The 13,489-nt window shown below is 39.1% G+C and overlaps 1 protein-coding gene across 3 annotated transcripts in view; it reads left to right on the forward strand.

The window, feature by feature from the left end:
* The window catches only part of LOC150084897 (zinc finger protein ubi-d4-like), a 316,607-nt gene that overhangs the window by 222,578 nt on the left and 80,540 nt on the right, over nucleotides 1-13,489 (forward strand). For all 3 annotated transcript variants that reach the window (XR_016547118.1, XM_090376684.1, XM_090376685.1), the window contains exon 7: nucleotides 13,103-13,215. Coding sequence is in view for 2 of the 3 variants with exons in the window: in XM_090376684.1 (XP_090232810.1) it covers nucleotides 13,103-13,215 (113 nt within the window). In the remaining variant the exon portion in view is untranslated. The remainder of the gene's footprint in view (nucleotides 1-13,102; nucleotides 13,216-13,489) is intronic.

A 13,489-nucleotide genomic window follows, 5' to 3' on the forward strand; every position in this document is an offset into this window, starting at 1 on the left:
TGTCTTTCTGTATTACTGCTCATGGCTGCTGATTTAAATCCTTTGTTTTCCCTTAATGCTTGTTCTACTTTTCTTGTGTTAAATCTTATGTCCTCTCTGAGTCTCTTTCTAATGGCTTTGCATAACTCAGTATACTCAATTTTCTCCCTGTCAGTGTTTTTCTTGCCCCTCATTTGTCGTCTTCGGTTCATCATGACAAGTGTTTCTTGACTAATTTTTTCTTCTTTGGATTTCTTTTTACCTATTGGTTTCTTGGGCTTTATCACTTTCAGAAAGTTGTAATATTCCTCGTTGATATCTTTGTCCTGAGCAGTCTGCAGAAGCTCAAACGTGTTCTTAAGTTCCAGTACATACTGCTTTTTCTCCTCTTCTGTTATCTCAAAGACCTTTGTATTATTTACTCAAGTCACTTTTTTCCTTTGCTACATCTATATCAAGTGTACATCTTACCATTCTGTGATCACTTCCAACATTTACCTTATTCAGGACAGTAACATCATTCACAATATACCTTCTGTTAGTGAGGATGAAGTCGATTCCATTAGTAGTTAATCCATTTGGACTCTTCCATGTCCACTTTCTGTTCGCCCTTTTCTTGAAAAAAGTGTTCATTACTGACAGTCCTTGAGATTCTGCAAATACCACAAGTCTTTCACCTCTTTCATTTCTTTCATCAATTCCAAAATTTCCTATAGTTCCTCTTTCTGTGCTGTTTTGCCTTTTTCCAACCTTAGCATTGAAGTCCCCCATAATAATAGTGTAGTGGGTTTTCTGCTCATCTAGAAGACTCAATTTCGGTGTACATTTCTTCAACCTCTTCATCATCATGGCTCGATGTTGGTGCATAAATCATTATAATCTTTAGCTTGTACCTCTTAGAAATCTTGAGTATTAGTCTCGACACCCTTGGTGATGTACTTTTGAATTCCAAAATGTTGTTTTTAAAATCTTTATGGACCAGAAATCCAACTCCACCTTCACTCCTATCACTGTTTCCATTGGTGTACAGCAGATTTCCGCTTGATAAACTTATAAGTGATTCATTTCTTCTTCTTGTTTCAGCCAAACCGATGATGGAGCGAGGGGTGTTGGGGGTTTCAGGGACGGATGGCAGTCATCATGGAATAGTTGGGTATATGGGATGTGTTAGGGTAACAAGGAATAGGCATAGGAGCATGTATGCTTGCATGTATACCAATGCTAGAAGTATAGTAAATAAATTTGATGAATTTGAAGTGTTGGTCAAGACATCAAAGGCAGATATTGTTGGGATAGCAGAGACGTGGTGTCACAAAGATATAAGGAATGCAGAACTGGAATTTGGGGAGTACAATGTGTACAGAAAGGATAGACAGGACAGAAAGGGAGGGGGTGTTATGCTGTTAATTAAGAAAAACATAAAATCAAAGGAAGTGCACCCAGTTAATATAGATGAACAGTGCTCTGTTGAATCAGTTTGGTGTGAGATAAGCACTGCGAAAGGAAAAATAAGAGTAGGAGTGTGTTATAGGCCTAATGACTTGAATGAGTACAATGAACAATTGTACAGAGAAATAGAGTGGGCCAGTAAATCAGAATGTCTTATAATGGGGGATTTTAACTTCCCAGATATTGACTGGAACTTGTGGGTTGGTCACTCACACACGAGTCAGACTTTTGTGGATTTATTGGATGATTGTTTTCTGCAGCAGCATGTTCGAGAGGCAACCAGAGAAAGTAACACTCTTGATCTGGTTATCAGCAGTGATCATTCGTGTATTAAGAATTTGCAGATAAAGGAACCACTAGGTGGCAGTGATCACAGTGTGCTGAAGTGGGATTTACTCAAAGAGGTAACTACCGTCAGGGGTAAAGGAAAGGGTTTTTGCTTCCGTAAAGGGGAGTACAGTGGTCTCAGACAGTTTTTAAATTCTGTACAGTGGGATCAACTGACGATGTTACAAACAGTAAATTCTAAGTGGGAAGCATTCAAGGAATTAATCGTGGAAGCTACTAGACTTTATATACCGATTAAGAAATATCGTTCAAGGTTTAGGCCTAAATGGTTATCAAATGAACTAATGAGACTCGTGACAGAGAAGAAAAATGCATGGGATGCATATAAATTATCAGGTGACGCAGAAGCCTGTGGCAGATATAAGCTAGTCTGTAATCAGGTCACAAAGGAGGTTCGGCAGGCGAAGGCGGATTACGAGAAATCTTTGGCAAAAGATGCTAAGAAAAACAGCAAGAATTTCTTTACTTATATAAACTCTAAAAGGAAGGGGATGAATATGATTGGTCCACTTGACATCGATGGTGCGACTGTTGATGATCCTGCTCAGATAGCAAACAAACTGAATGAGTATTTTGCATCTACATTCACACGTGAGGAATTATTACAGTTTGAAAATGGAAGAAGGTTATCAAATTGTAGCAGTGTGCTTAATGATTTTGTAATAACTGAGAGCAAAGTGGAGGAGAAATTGTTGAAGTTAAACATAAGAAAGGCACCTGGGGTGGATGGGATCTATCCAGTTATTTTAAAGGAGGCGGCAAAGCAACTAAGCAAACCCTTAGCCATAATTATGAGAGCATCCTTGGACTCAGGGGAGGTTCCCACGGACTGGAGATGTGCAAATGTATCCCCAATTCACAAAGGTGGATCGAAGGGTGACACGAGTAATTAGAGACCAGTTAGTTTAACTTCTGTTCCGGGTAAAATAATGGAGTCACTGGTTAAAGATGCATTGCAGGATCATCTAGACAAGACTGCAGCAATAATTCAAACACAGCATGGGTTTGTTAAGGGAAAGTCTTGTCTGACAAATTTGATTGGTTATTATGATGTGGTCACAAAGGAACTGGATGCAAAAAATAATTTTGATATCATATACTTGGATTTCAGGAAAGCTTTTGACACTGTTGCGGATGGAAGACTACTATACAAATTGGAGCAGAATGGTATTAAGGGTAAGTTGCTACAATGGATAAAAGGATGGTTAAGTGGGAGAAGACAGAGGGTGGTAATCAATGGGTGCTGCTCTTCGTGGACTAATGTTATTAGTGGAGTCCCACAGGGTTCGGTGTTGGGTCCACTGTTGTTTTGTATATTTATCAATGATATTGATGAAGGTATATCAGGCTTAATGTCGAAGTTTGCAGATGACACAAAGGTTGGCAGGGTTGTTAATGACAGTAATGGCAGTGTGCTACTGCAACAGGATCTAGATAATTTGGGCAGATGGGCTAAGAAGTGGCAACTGAAGTTCAACCTTGACAAGTGCAAAGTACTGCATATGGGTAGAAGTAACCCCAGAGAAACGTACCAACTGTGTGGTACTACACTTAAGGTGGTAGAAAATGAAAAAGACCTGGGAGTAATTGTGCAGTCAGATATGAAGTTTTCTGAGCAATGCAGACAGGCTGCCAGAGCAGGTAATGGGGTTTTGTCAATGATATACAGGAATTTTGCTTGCAGGGAAAAGGAGGTGATTGTCCCTCTGTATAAGGCAATGGTCAGGCCACGCCTTGAGTACTGCGTGCAGGTCTGGAGGCCTCATTTTAGGAAGGATGTAGATTTGCTTGGGCGTGTACAGAGAAGAGCAACACGATTGGTGAGGGGAATGAAGGGATTCTCTTACCAAGAGAGGCTTAAGTTCTGCAAATTGCAGTGGCTGGAGACTAGGCACCTGTGCGGTGATCTGATTGAGGTCTATAAGGCCTTGAATGGGTTGAGCACGCTGAATTCTGATGGGATCCTTCCACTTGTTCAGATTACGAACCTACGGGGACATAAGTTCAAATTAAGAAAGGACAGATGTAGAATAGATGTGCGGAAATTTGCCTTTAGCCAGCGGGTGGTTAATTGCTGGAACAAACTTCCATCTGTCGTTGTGGGTGGTTAATTGCTGGAAAAGGAATTAGAAAATTCACATTTTCTAATTCCTTTTCCAGCTCTAATATCCTGTCTTCACCGATGAGTGATCTTATGTTATAACAGGCCAAGTTCAGTTTCCGTGCATGGCAGCCTGGTCATATCCAGAGATTCTTAGCATCCTCTGCTTCCACTCTAATCCTCTCGCTGCTGTAAGAGGGAGAGTGAAAGCTGCTGGGGACTGAGGGCCATTTGTTTTGTCGTGCTGTCATATGCTGGAGGGTTTGGTCTTTTCCTCTTCATGCTAACCAGGCGTCTTGAAGAGAACCACTCTACACGTTCGTTGCCACCTAAGTGACGTAACAGGGATTACCATCGAGAAGGTGTGCATGAGTGGATTTTAGGGAGGCAGGCCAACCGAACTTCTCCTAAATCTTCTGTAATAGAGAGATATTGGATCCATCAGTGTTTTAGGCTGAGTGTCTGATAACACACAGGATACCTGTTCCCCTCTAAGCCCCCAAAGGGGATAATCACCTCCTTATCCCTGGTAGAAAAATTCCTGTATATCATTGACAAGACACCATGAGGTACCATTGCAGACTGTTGGCACTGCTCAGAAAACTTCATATCTGCCTGCACAGTTACTTCCAGGTCCTTTTCATTCTCTACCACTGTCAGTGTAGTACCACACAGTTGATACGTTACTCTGGGGTTACACTTCCCATATGTAGTATTTTACATTTGTCAATGTTGAACTTCATTTGCCACCTCTCAGCCCATCTGCTCAACTTTTCTCCATCGTGTTGCAGCAGTGTACTGTCACTAGTGTCCTTAACAATCCTGCCAACTGTATCGTCTGCAAAGTTGGATATTAAGCCTGATATACCATCATTTCTAAATACAGAAAACAACAATGACCCAACACTGAACCTTGAGGGACTCCACTAATAACATTAGTCCACGATGAGCAGTGTCCATTGATTACCACTCTCCATCTTCTCCCCCCCTCAACCATCCCCTTATCCATAGCAACAATTTGTCTCCAATGCACTCTGCTCCAATTTGTGCAGCAGTCTTCCATGTGCAACAGTATCAAAAGCCTTTCTAAGATCCAAATATATGATATCAAAGTTATTCCCTGCATCCAGTTCCTTTGTGATCACATCATAGTATCCAATCAAATTGGTCAGACAAGACTTCCCCTTAACAAAACCATGCTGTGTCAGAGCTGTAACTGAAGTCTTGTCTAGATGAACATGCAGTGCTTCTTTAACCAGTGCCTCCATTAATTTCCCTGGAACAGAAGTTGAACTAACAGGTCTATAATTACGTGTGTCGCCCTTAGATCCTTCTTTGTGAATTTGGGTCACACTTGCACATCTCCAGTCCATGGATACCTTCCCTGATCCAAGGAAGCTCTCATAATTATGGCTAAGGGTTTGCTTACTTCCTTTGCTGCCTCCATTAATATAACTGGATAGATCCCATCCACCCCGGTTGCCTTTCTTATGTTTATCTTCAACAATTTCTCCTCCTCTTTCCTCTCAGTTATTACAAAATCATTTAGGTCACTGCCAGAGTTTAATTCACCTCTGGCATTCCCTTCCCTGAATAACTTCTCCTGTGTGAATGTAGATGCAAAATACTCATTTAGTTTCTTAGCTATTGAGTAGGATCATCAAAAGTTGAACCATTGATATCCAGTGGACCAATCTGATTCAACCTTTTCTTTCTAGAGTTTACATAGATAAAGAACTCTTTGCTATTTTCTTTGCATCCTTTGCCAAAGATTTCTCATAATCTGCCTTTGCCTGCCTAACCTCCTTTGTGACATTTTTTTTCAGACCAGCTTATATCTATAGTAGGCTTCCATGTCACCCATTAATTTATATGTATCCCATGCATTTTTCTTCTCTGCCATATGTCTCATTAGTTCATCTGACATCCACTTAGGCCTAAACCTTGAACAATATTTCTTAGTTGGTATGTAAAGCCTAGTATCTTCCAAGATTAATTCTTTAAATGCGTCCCATTTTACATTTGCTGTTGGTAACATCATCAGTTGTCCCACCGTATAGAATTTAAATACAGTCTCAGACCTCCGTAGTCGCCTTTACAAAGGCAAAATCTCTTCTCTTTACCCCTGATGGTAGTTACCTCTTTGAGTAAATCCCACTTGGGCACACTGTGATCACTGCCACCTAGCGGTTCCTTTATCTACAGATTCTTAATGCATAAAGAATCACTACTAATAATCAGATCTAGATAATTACTCCCTCTAATTTCCTCCCGAATATTGTTCATTCCTCATCAGCACATGGCGATAAACATAATATTCAGTGCTTAAGCTACAATATGTGATTTATGGATAGCATATGTGAGATGTATGAAAAATAATAATAATAATAATTGCTAGATTTTTATTTGTCTGATATTCATGAAATTTGGGGTGCTTGACAAATCTCTCTGAAAGAGTGTTCATGAAAATTTGTACATTGGGAGTTGAGCTGTTTCGGCAGATGGATGGATAGACAGACATGATTCAGGACAGCAGATGCTTTATGCACATGTATGTGAACACATCTAAAAATAAAACCAGTATATTACTATACTGGTAAGAAGGGAGGACTAAATTGAGAATAAGGGCATGGTAGAAGGAATATGTTTGTAAAATATTTAGAAGTTGGTAGCCAATTGAAATATATTTTGGTGGTGCTTTCTTGATGCTCTCCATAGCATAATTATGTGAAATATCATTACAGAAAGGAATTGTAAACCTACCACAACAACATAACATTGAATTAAATCTTATCAGAAGAGTCCAAGGTAAACCCCCCCCCTACATATAATATATGTGAGATTTAGGGAAAATGAATCATGGTATGCTAAGAGGAACACAGTTGTTTTATTTTATGTCATTCACATGACACAAATAGGTATAAAAACAACTGTGTTCATGCTAGTGGTATGCAGATCTGCAACATGCTGTAGACAGGTTAAGGCAAGCTTAGTAGCTTCCAGTGGTGAGTCATCATAGGATACTATATTAGCACTCAATCTGTTCTTGCCATTGTGGCAGTGTGCATTGGAGGCAAATTGCTGCTATGGATAAAGGGGTGGTTGAGGGGGAGAAGACAGAGAGTGGTAATCAATGGACACTGCTCAGTGTGGACTAATGTTATTAGTGGAGTCCCTCAGGGTTCAGTATTGGGTCCATTATTGTTTTCTGTATTTATAAATGATATTGATGATGGTATATCAAGCTTAATGTCCAACTTTGCAGATGATACGAAGGTTGGCAGGGTTGTCAAGGACACTACTGACACTATGCTACTGCAACAGGATCTGGAAAGGTTGAGCAGATGGGCTGAGAGGTGGCAAATGAAGTTTAACATTGACAAATGTAAAGTACTACATATGGGAAACAGCAACCCCAGAGCAACGTATCAACTCTGTGGTACTACACTGACAGTGGTAGAGAATGAAAGGGACCTGGGGATGGTTGTGCAGGCAGATATGAAGTTTTCTGAACAGTGCAGACGGGCTGCAAGAGTAGCTCATTGTGTATTGTCGATGATATATAGGAATTTTTCTAGCAGGGATAAGGAGGTGATTATTCCCTTGTATAAGGCAATGGTCAGACCACACCTAGAGTACTGTATACAGGTCTGGAGGCCTCATTTCAAGAAAGGATGTAGAGATGCTGGAACGAGTACAGAGAAGGGCAACAAGATTAGTGAATGGAACAAAGAGGTGCTCTTACAAAGAAAGGCTTAAGTTTTGCAAATTACAGTGTCTGGAGACTAAGCACCGGCGAGGTGATCTGATAGAGGTGTATAAAGCCTTGAATGGTTTGAGCATGCTCAATGCTGATGGGATTCTTCCTCTTGCTCAGAATAATCACCTGAGAGGGCAAAAATTCAAATTGAGAAAAGACAGATATAGGATAGACGTGAGGAAATTTGCCTTTAGCCAGGGGGTGGTTGGTTGGTGGAATAGACTTCCATCCCTTGTCTTGGAAGTTGATAGCCTAAATAAGTTTAAGGCTCAGTTGGACAGGTATTTCGAACGAACAGAGGGGTGAAGTGGAAGTGGTTATTTTTTATTTATTTATTTATTTATTTTTTTTTTTGGCTGATGCTGCATAAGCTTGCTTTCTTGCATCAAATGCCTCTACTAATGCTAATGCTAATTGTAGCACAACTGCAACACTTAAGATCAGCATTAGCGACAGAAATTACAGCTGGGAAATGCTTAAGTAGATTTGAGGACATCCTGTCAGTCCTCGTCAAATACTGATATTAGTACAAATTTGATACATATTGAACTGCATACCATCAGATTTTACAGAAACCCAACCCATTTCCGGGAATATTAGAAAGCAGTGTTAACAAGGTAGTAACAAATCAAAGGTATATATACATATTTTTCTGATCTCATAGCATGTTTGGTTCTTGCAGACGTCTGAAGTAATTAATAGTAATTACTTTTAATACATATATATACATGATTATCAGAGTGTATTAATAAAACACAGAGCTACAAGGCTCAATAACTTCTATGTTTTAACAATATATTGAAAAGAGTAAGAGATTACCTCAATTTTTTGTGTAGAATGCTTCCAGTCAGTGCTCTCCAAGTGTTTACAGGTCGGAAATAACACGAAGTGTGTGACACACTGACACCCACTTCGCATTTTTTCTGACTTGTGAAGAAGATGATTAGTCAAAAAGCTTAGTCTGCTTAAGGAAGGATGGTACAGTAAATTTTGTTTAATTTGCATGTTTAATGTGTTCATCCTGATTTTATAATCATGATTTTAATTATTTGTTCTCATAAATGGTTTTCCATTTTTTATTTATTTTAATTATTCTGACCCATTGTCTTCTTGCACTCATGATCTCGTTGGGTTGGTTTGATGTGTTTTGGGGTCGAGTTTGGGACTCTCAGCTTTCAATTCCGTTGTGCATTGATTGGTCATGTATCTATGAAGGAAAGAATTCATTAAAATTAATTTATCCATTTATCTTATTCGTTTACATTTGGAGAGCATTCTACGCAAAAGACTGAGGTAATATCTTATTCTTTTAAATATACAACAATACCTCACTTAGTATGGCTTCAAACAGCACGGGATTCGCTATAATATGGTTTTCAATTAAATTTAAGTCAAATTTATTGTACACATTAAAACTCATTCAATAGCCTAGACATATACTCTACATATATGCTGCATTGGCGTAGCCTAGGTATACATATATACCGCAGTGCCAGCTCTATTGTCTCGCATGTGCCAATAGCTCTCTTCAGGCAGTCAGTAGTAACATGTAACAGTTTTCACTATTCTTAATTCCATCCTGACAAGACAACGCAGTAGCTTTTCAAACTTTTCATTTCGCAATTTATTTTTTACCCCTTTAAATAAGATTGAAAATATATCTGCATTTTGGTTAGAAATCACTGCCAACAACATGCATTCTGTTTGGCACCATGTTTTGTCCCATTTGGAAAACGATATCACTGGTTTTGAATCACAAGTTCAAACAATTGCCGAAGACAATCTGAAGATCAAAAAAGTCTTGGGATTCGTAAATTTGGAAGCTGCCAATGTATGTGATTGCAATGACTCACATGCAAATGACTTAGATCATGCAACTCTCCTTGAAATTGATGAGCAAACTGCATGATTAATTTTATAGTGAAAGCTTGATTCGTCTGTTAGTTGCCAAGCAAACTGCATATGAAGAAGAGAAAAACAATTCTGAAGTGGATAACACTTAAGTGGCACCAAAAGAATTTTCAACAGAAGAATTGGGGGGGGGGGTTGACATGGCATGCGAGGCGATTATGAATGGAGATCCAAATGTTAAATGTAGCATCAAAATAAAATAAAAAATAAATAAAATAAACCAATATCATACGTCCGTTCCCCCTAAAAGTTTATCCAGTTCCTCTTTGAATTTATGCCCCCTCAGGTTCATACTGACTTCTGACCTCTCTTGGCACAAGCACATTACAAATATTGCTTCCTCTGAATCTAAAAAAACTTGATGTTCTCTTTTGCTCTCAGTGTTACTTTTCTTCCAAACAACTGTTCACTTTGTACAAATTGCAAATCTGCCCTACCATGAAATATTGTTCCTACATCTGGGGCGGTGCCCCCAAAACCTGTCTCAGGCTTCTAGATTCCATTCAGAAGAGGGCAGTTAGGTTAATTAATGACTCTTCTCTAACAGAGTCTCTCTACACTTGCTATCTCATAGACATACTGTTTCTGCTGCATTTACAGGTACTTCCATGGGCACTGTTCTTCTGAATTGGCTTCTATAATTCCCGCTCTCTCTTTCAAAACAGTCCGAACACGTGCCGCCACCAGCCAACATCCATTTACTGTCCAACTTCAAACTCACAGAACCAACTTTTCATTTTCCTTGTTTATTCATTCAACTGACGTTTTCTGGAACAACCTTCCTTCATATGTATTTCCTGAAAATTTCAGTCTACAGAAGTTCAAGTCTAATGTCAACAAATATCTTATTTTGTCTTCTCAACCTCCAACCCAATCACAGTACTTAGTACTATAGGTTCTAATACCTCTCATGTTTGGGATTTTCATTAAAAAAATAATAATAATAGAATAATCTGGGCAAGCGGAAGAATCTCATCAGATTTCAGCATGCTCAACCCATTCAAGGTCTTATACACCTCAATCAGATCACCTCACAAATGCCTAGTCTCCAGCCACTGCACTTTGTAGAACTTGAGCCTTACTTTGTAAGAGGATCCCTTTGTTCCCCTCACCAATCTTGTTGCCCTTCTCTATACATGCTCAAGCAACTCTACATCCTTCCTAAAATGAGGCCTGCAGACCTGTATGCAGTACTCAAGATGTGGCCTGACCATTGCCTTATACAAAGGGATAATCACCTCCTTTTCCCTACTAGCAAAATTCCTGTATACCATTGAAAATACCCCATGACCTGCTCTGGCAGCCTGTCTGCATTGATCAGAAAACTTCATATCTGACTGCACAATTACTCCCAGATCTTTTTCATTTTCTACCACCCTAAGTGTAGTACCACACAGTTGGTACATTTCTGTGGGGTTACTTCTGCCCATATGCAGTACTTTGCATTCGTCAATGTTAAACTTCAGTTGCCACTTCTCAGCCCATCTGCCCAAATTTTTTCAGATTGATAAACTTCTGGCATTTTTCTCCCTTCGTAACTCCTCATTTGTGAATGTAGATGCAAAATACGCATTCAGATTATCAGCTATCTGCACAGGATCATCAACAGTCGAACCATCAATATCAAGTGGAATTCATCCCCTTCCTTTTAGAGTTTATATAAGTAAAGAAGTCCTTGCTGTTTTTCTTAGCATCTTTTTCCCAAAGATTTCTTGTAATCTGCTTTAGCTTGCCTATCCTCTTTTGTGACTTGATTACAGACCAGCTTATATCTGCCTTAGGCTTCTCTGCCACCCAATAATTTATATGCATCCCATGCATTTTTCTTCTCTGTTACGAGTCTTATTTGTTCATCTGACATCCATTTAGGCCTAAACCTTGAACAGTATTTCTCAAAACTTCTTTCTGAAAAGCCTACTAGCTTCCACGATTAGTTCCTTGAAGCTTCCCACTTAGAATTTGCTGTTGGTGACATCAATTGTTCCCACTGTACAGAATTTAAAAACTGTCTGAGACCACTGTAGTCACCTTTATGGAAGCAAAAACCATTCCCTCAGTGGTCGAACAGCCAGCCATAGATCACGTATGAGTCAGCCCTATGTGGTTGAAACCCATGGTGAGCATTGTGTGTGTGTCATCTCATAACACGACAGTAGTGTAGCACAGTGGCCCAACTAATCAACCAGTTCAGTGTGGGAATAGAAAGACCGATATTTGCATGGACTCTATGTGCCAGACATTAGCTCATATTGACCATGGCAGCAATGTGCATTATGGGTAACCATGCTCACTGTGAGATACAAGAAATTGTGCTTTGCATAGGTACGTCAGTACCAAGACTGGATCTTTGACATGTAGAAGTCTGTTGCCTGGTCTTATTAATCCCATTTCCAACTCTACCATGGTGATGGGCATATCTGTGTTTGGTGAAATCAAACACAATGCCATCCATGGCACCTGTATGTACTGTTGGTGTTTGGCAGGCTGAAGACAGTAATGTTATGGTCTGGGGGACTGTTTTCATGGCATGCCCTGGGTCCTCTGATCACCATTAATCAACAGATGGGAACACCTACTTTTCTATCATCACTGACCAAGTACACCCCTTCATGACGACGACAGTGTGTCCAGACAATTATGGTGTCTATCAACAAGACCACAAGGCCCAGCAAGTTGCTGACGACAATAAATTCCATTCTCCCATGGCTACCCAACTCACCCAATTCAGAATGTTTTAGACCTACTGGAAAAGGACCTAAAAGGACATTCAGTGCTGTGACCATCTACCTAACAATATGCAGACGTCATTGGACAAGTTGTACAACGTATGGATAGCACTACCACAGGACATCCGGCAACACCTTGTGGAGTCCACGCCAAGGCATGTATGTCTGTATTATGAGCAGAAGATGGCTCCAGAAGGTATTAGGTAAGTATTGCTAATGCAAAACCAACTCAGTGTGTATGTAGTACATATAAAGGGTGTTTCATGACACATGGGCTATACTTTCAGGATTGGTCAGGACCTGAAAAAATAGAAAATGTTCATATACAAGCATGTCTGATTGTGAACTGTTATGGAGTTATGACTGAATTTAAAAAAAAAAAATGGCTGTGGAGTTTTTAGTGCTATCAAATAATTAAAAGAGTAAACAAAAATCTACATACTATGACTGAACATTTTACTACGTATATGTCTGCTTATTCTTATTTATTATTTTATTAACTACTGAAAACCTCATAGCCAATTTTCATACTTCCAGAGCTCTGTTTAGAATCAGACATGCATTTATGTAAGCTTTTTTTTTTTTTTTTTTTTTTTTTTTTTTTTAATTAATTTTAGGCCTTGAATCAATCCTGAAAGTAATCTACTTGTTGTGAAAGAGCTTGCATATACAGGGAATGTATATACAAGTTTGAAGTGGTGATAAGTATTGCATAAGTGTGAAAATTTTACTAGTTCATATATTAACAAAGAAAATTAATCTACTATATCAATTTTTGCCCTAGAAAAAATATTTCAGCATCTGTAATTTTTTTCCCTGTGCTTTCAGCCCATCCTACTTGCCTTCAGTTTACACCAAATATGACTGAGTCTGTGAAGAAATATAGATGGCAGTGCATTGAATGTAAATCATGTGGTCTGTGTGGAACCTCAGATAATGATGTAAGTTAGGTAATTAATGTTTATTTACAATATGAATGTGAAGGGTGATAAATGCAGGAAATACAACTATACATTTTTCGCATTATACTGCATTGATTAAATTTGAATGAATATTTTGGAAAGCACCAACGAAATGGCAGATATGCTCACCAAGACCAAATATGGAGGCTGCAGAAAGGTCAGGGAATGACCACCGCATATTCGCGGAGCAATATGGCCTTAGTTGCTAATGCTCCTAAAAACCAAATAACAAACAAACAAACAGCTCACCAAG

This window comes from Mastigoproctus giganteus, chromosome 6 (genome assembly GCF_048544385.1).
Source record: "Mastigoproctus giganteus isolate SK-2022 chromosome 6, ASM4854438v1, whole genome shotgun sequence".
NCBI classification, from domain to species: domain Eukaryota; kingdom Metazoa; phylum Arthropoda; class Arachnida; order Uropygi; family Thelyphonidae; genus Mastigoproctus; species Mastigoproctus giganteus.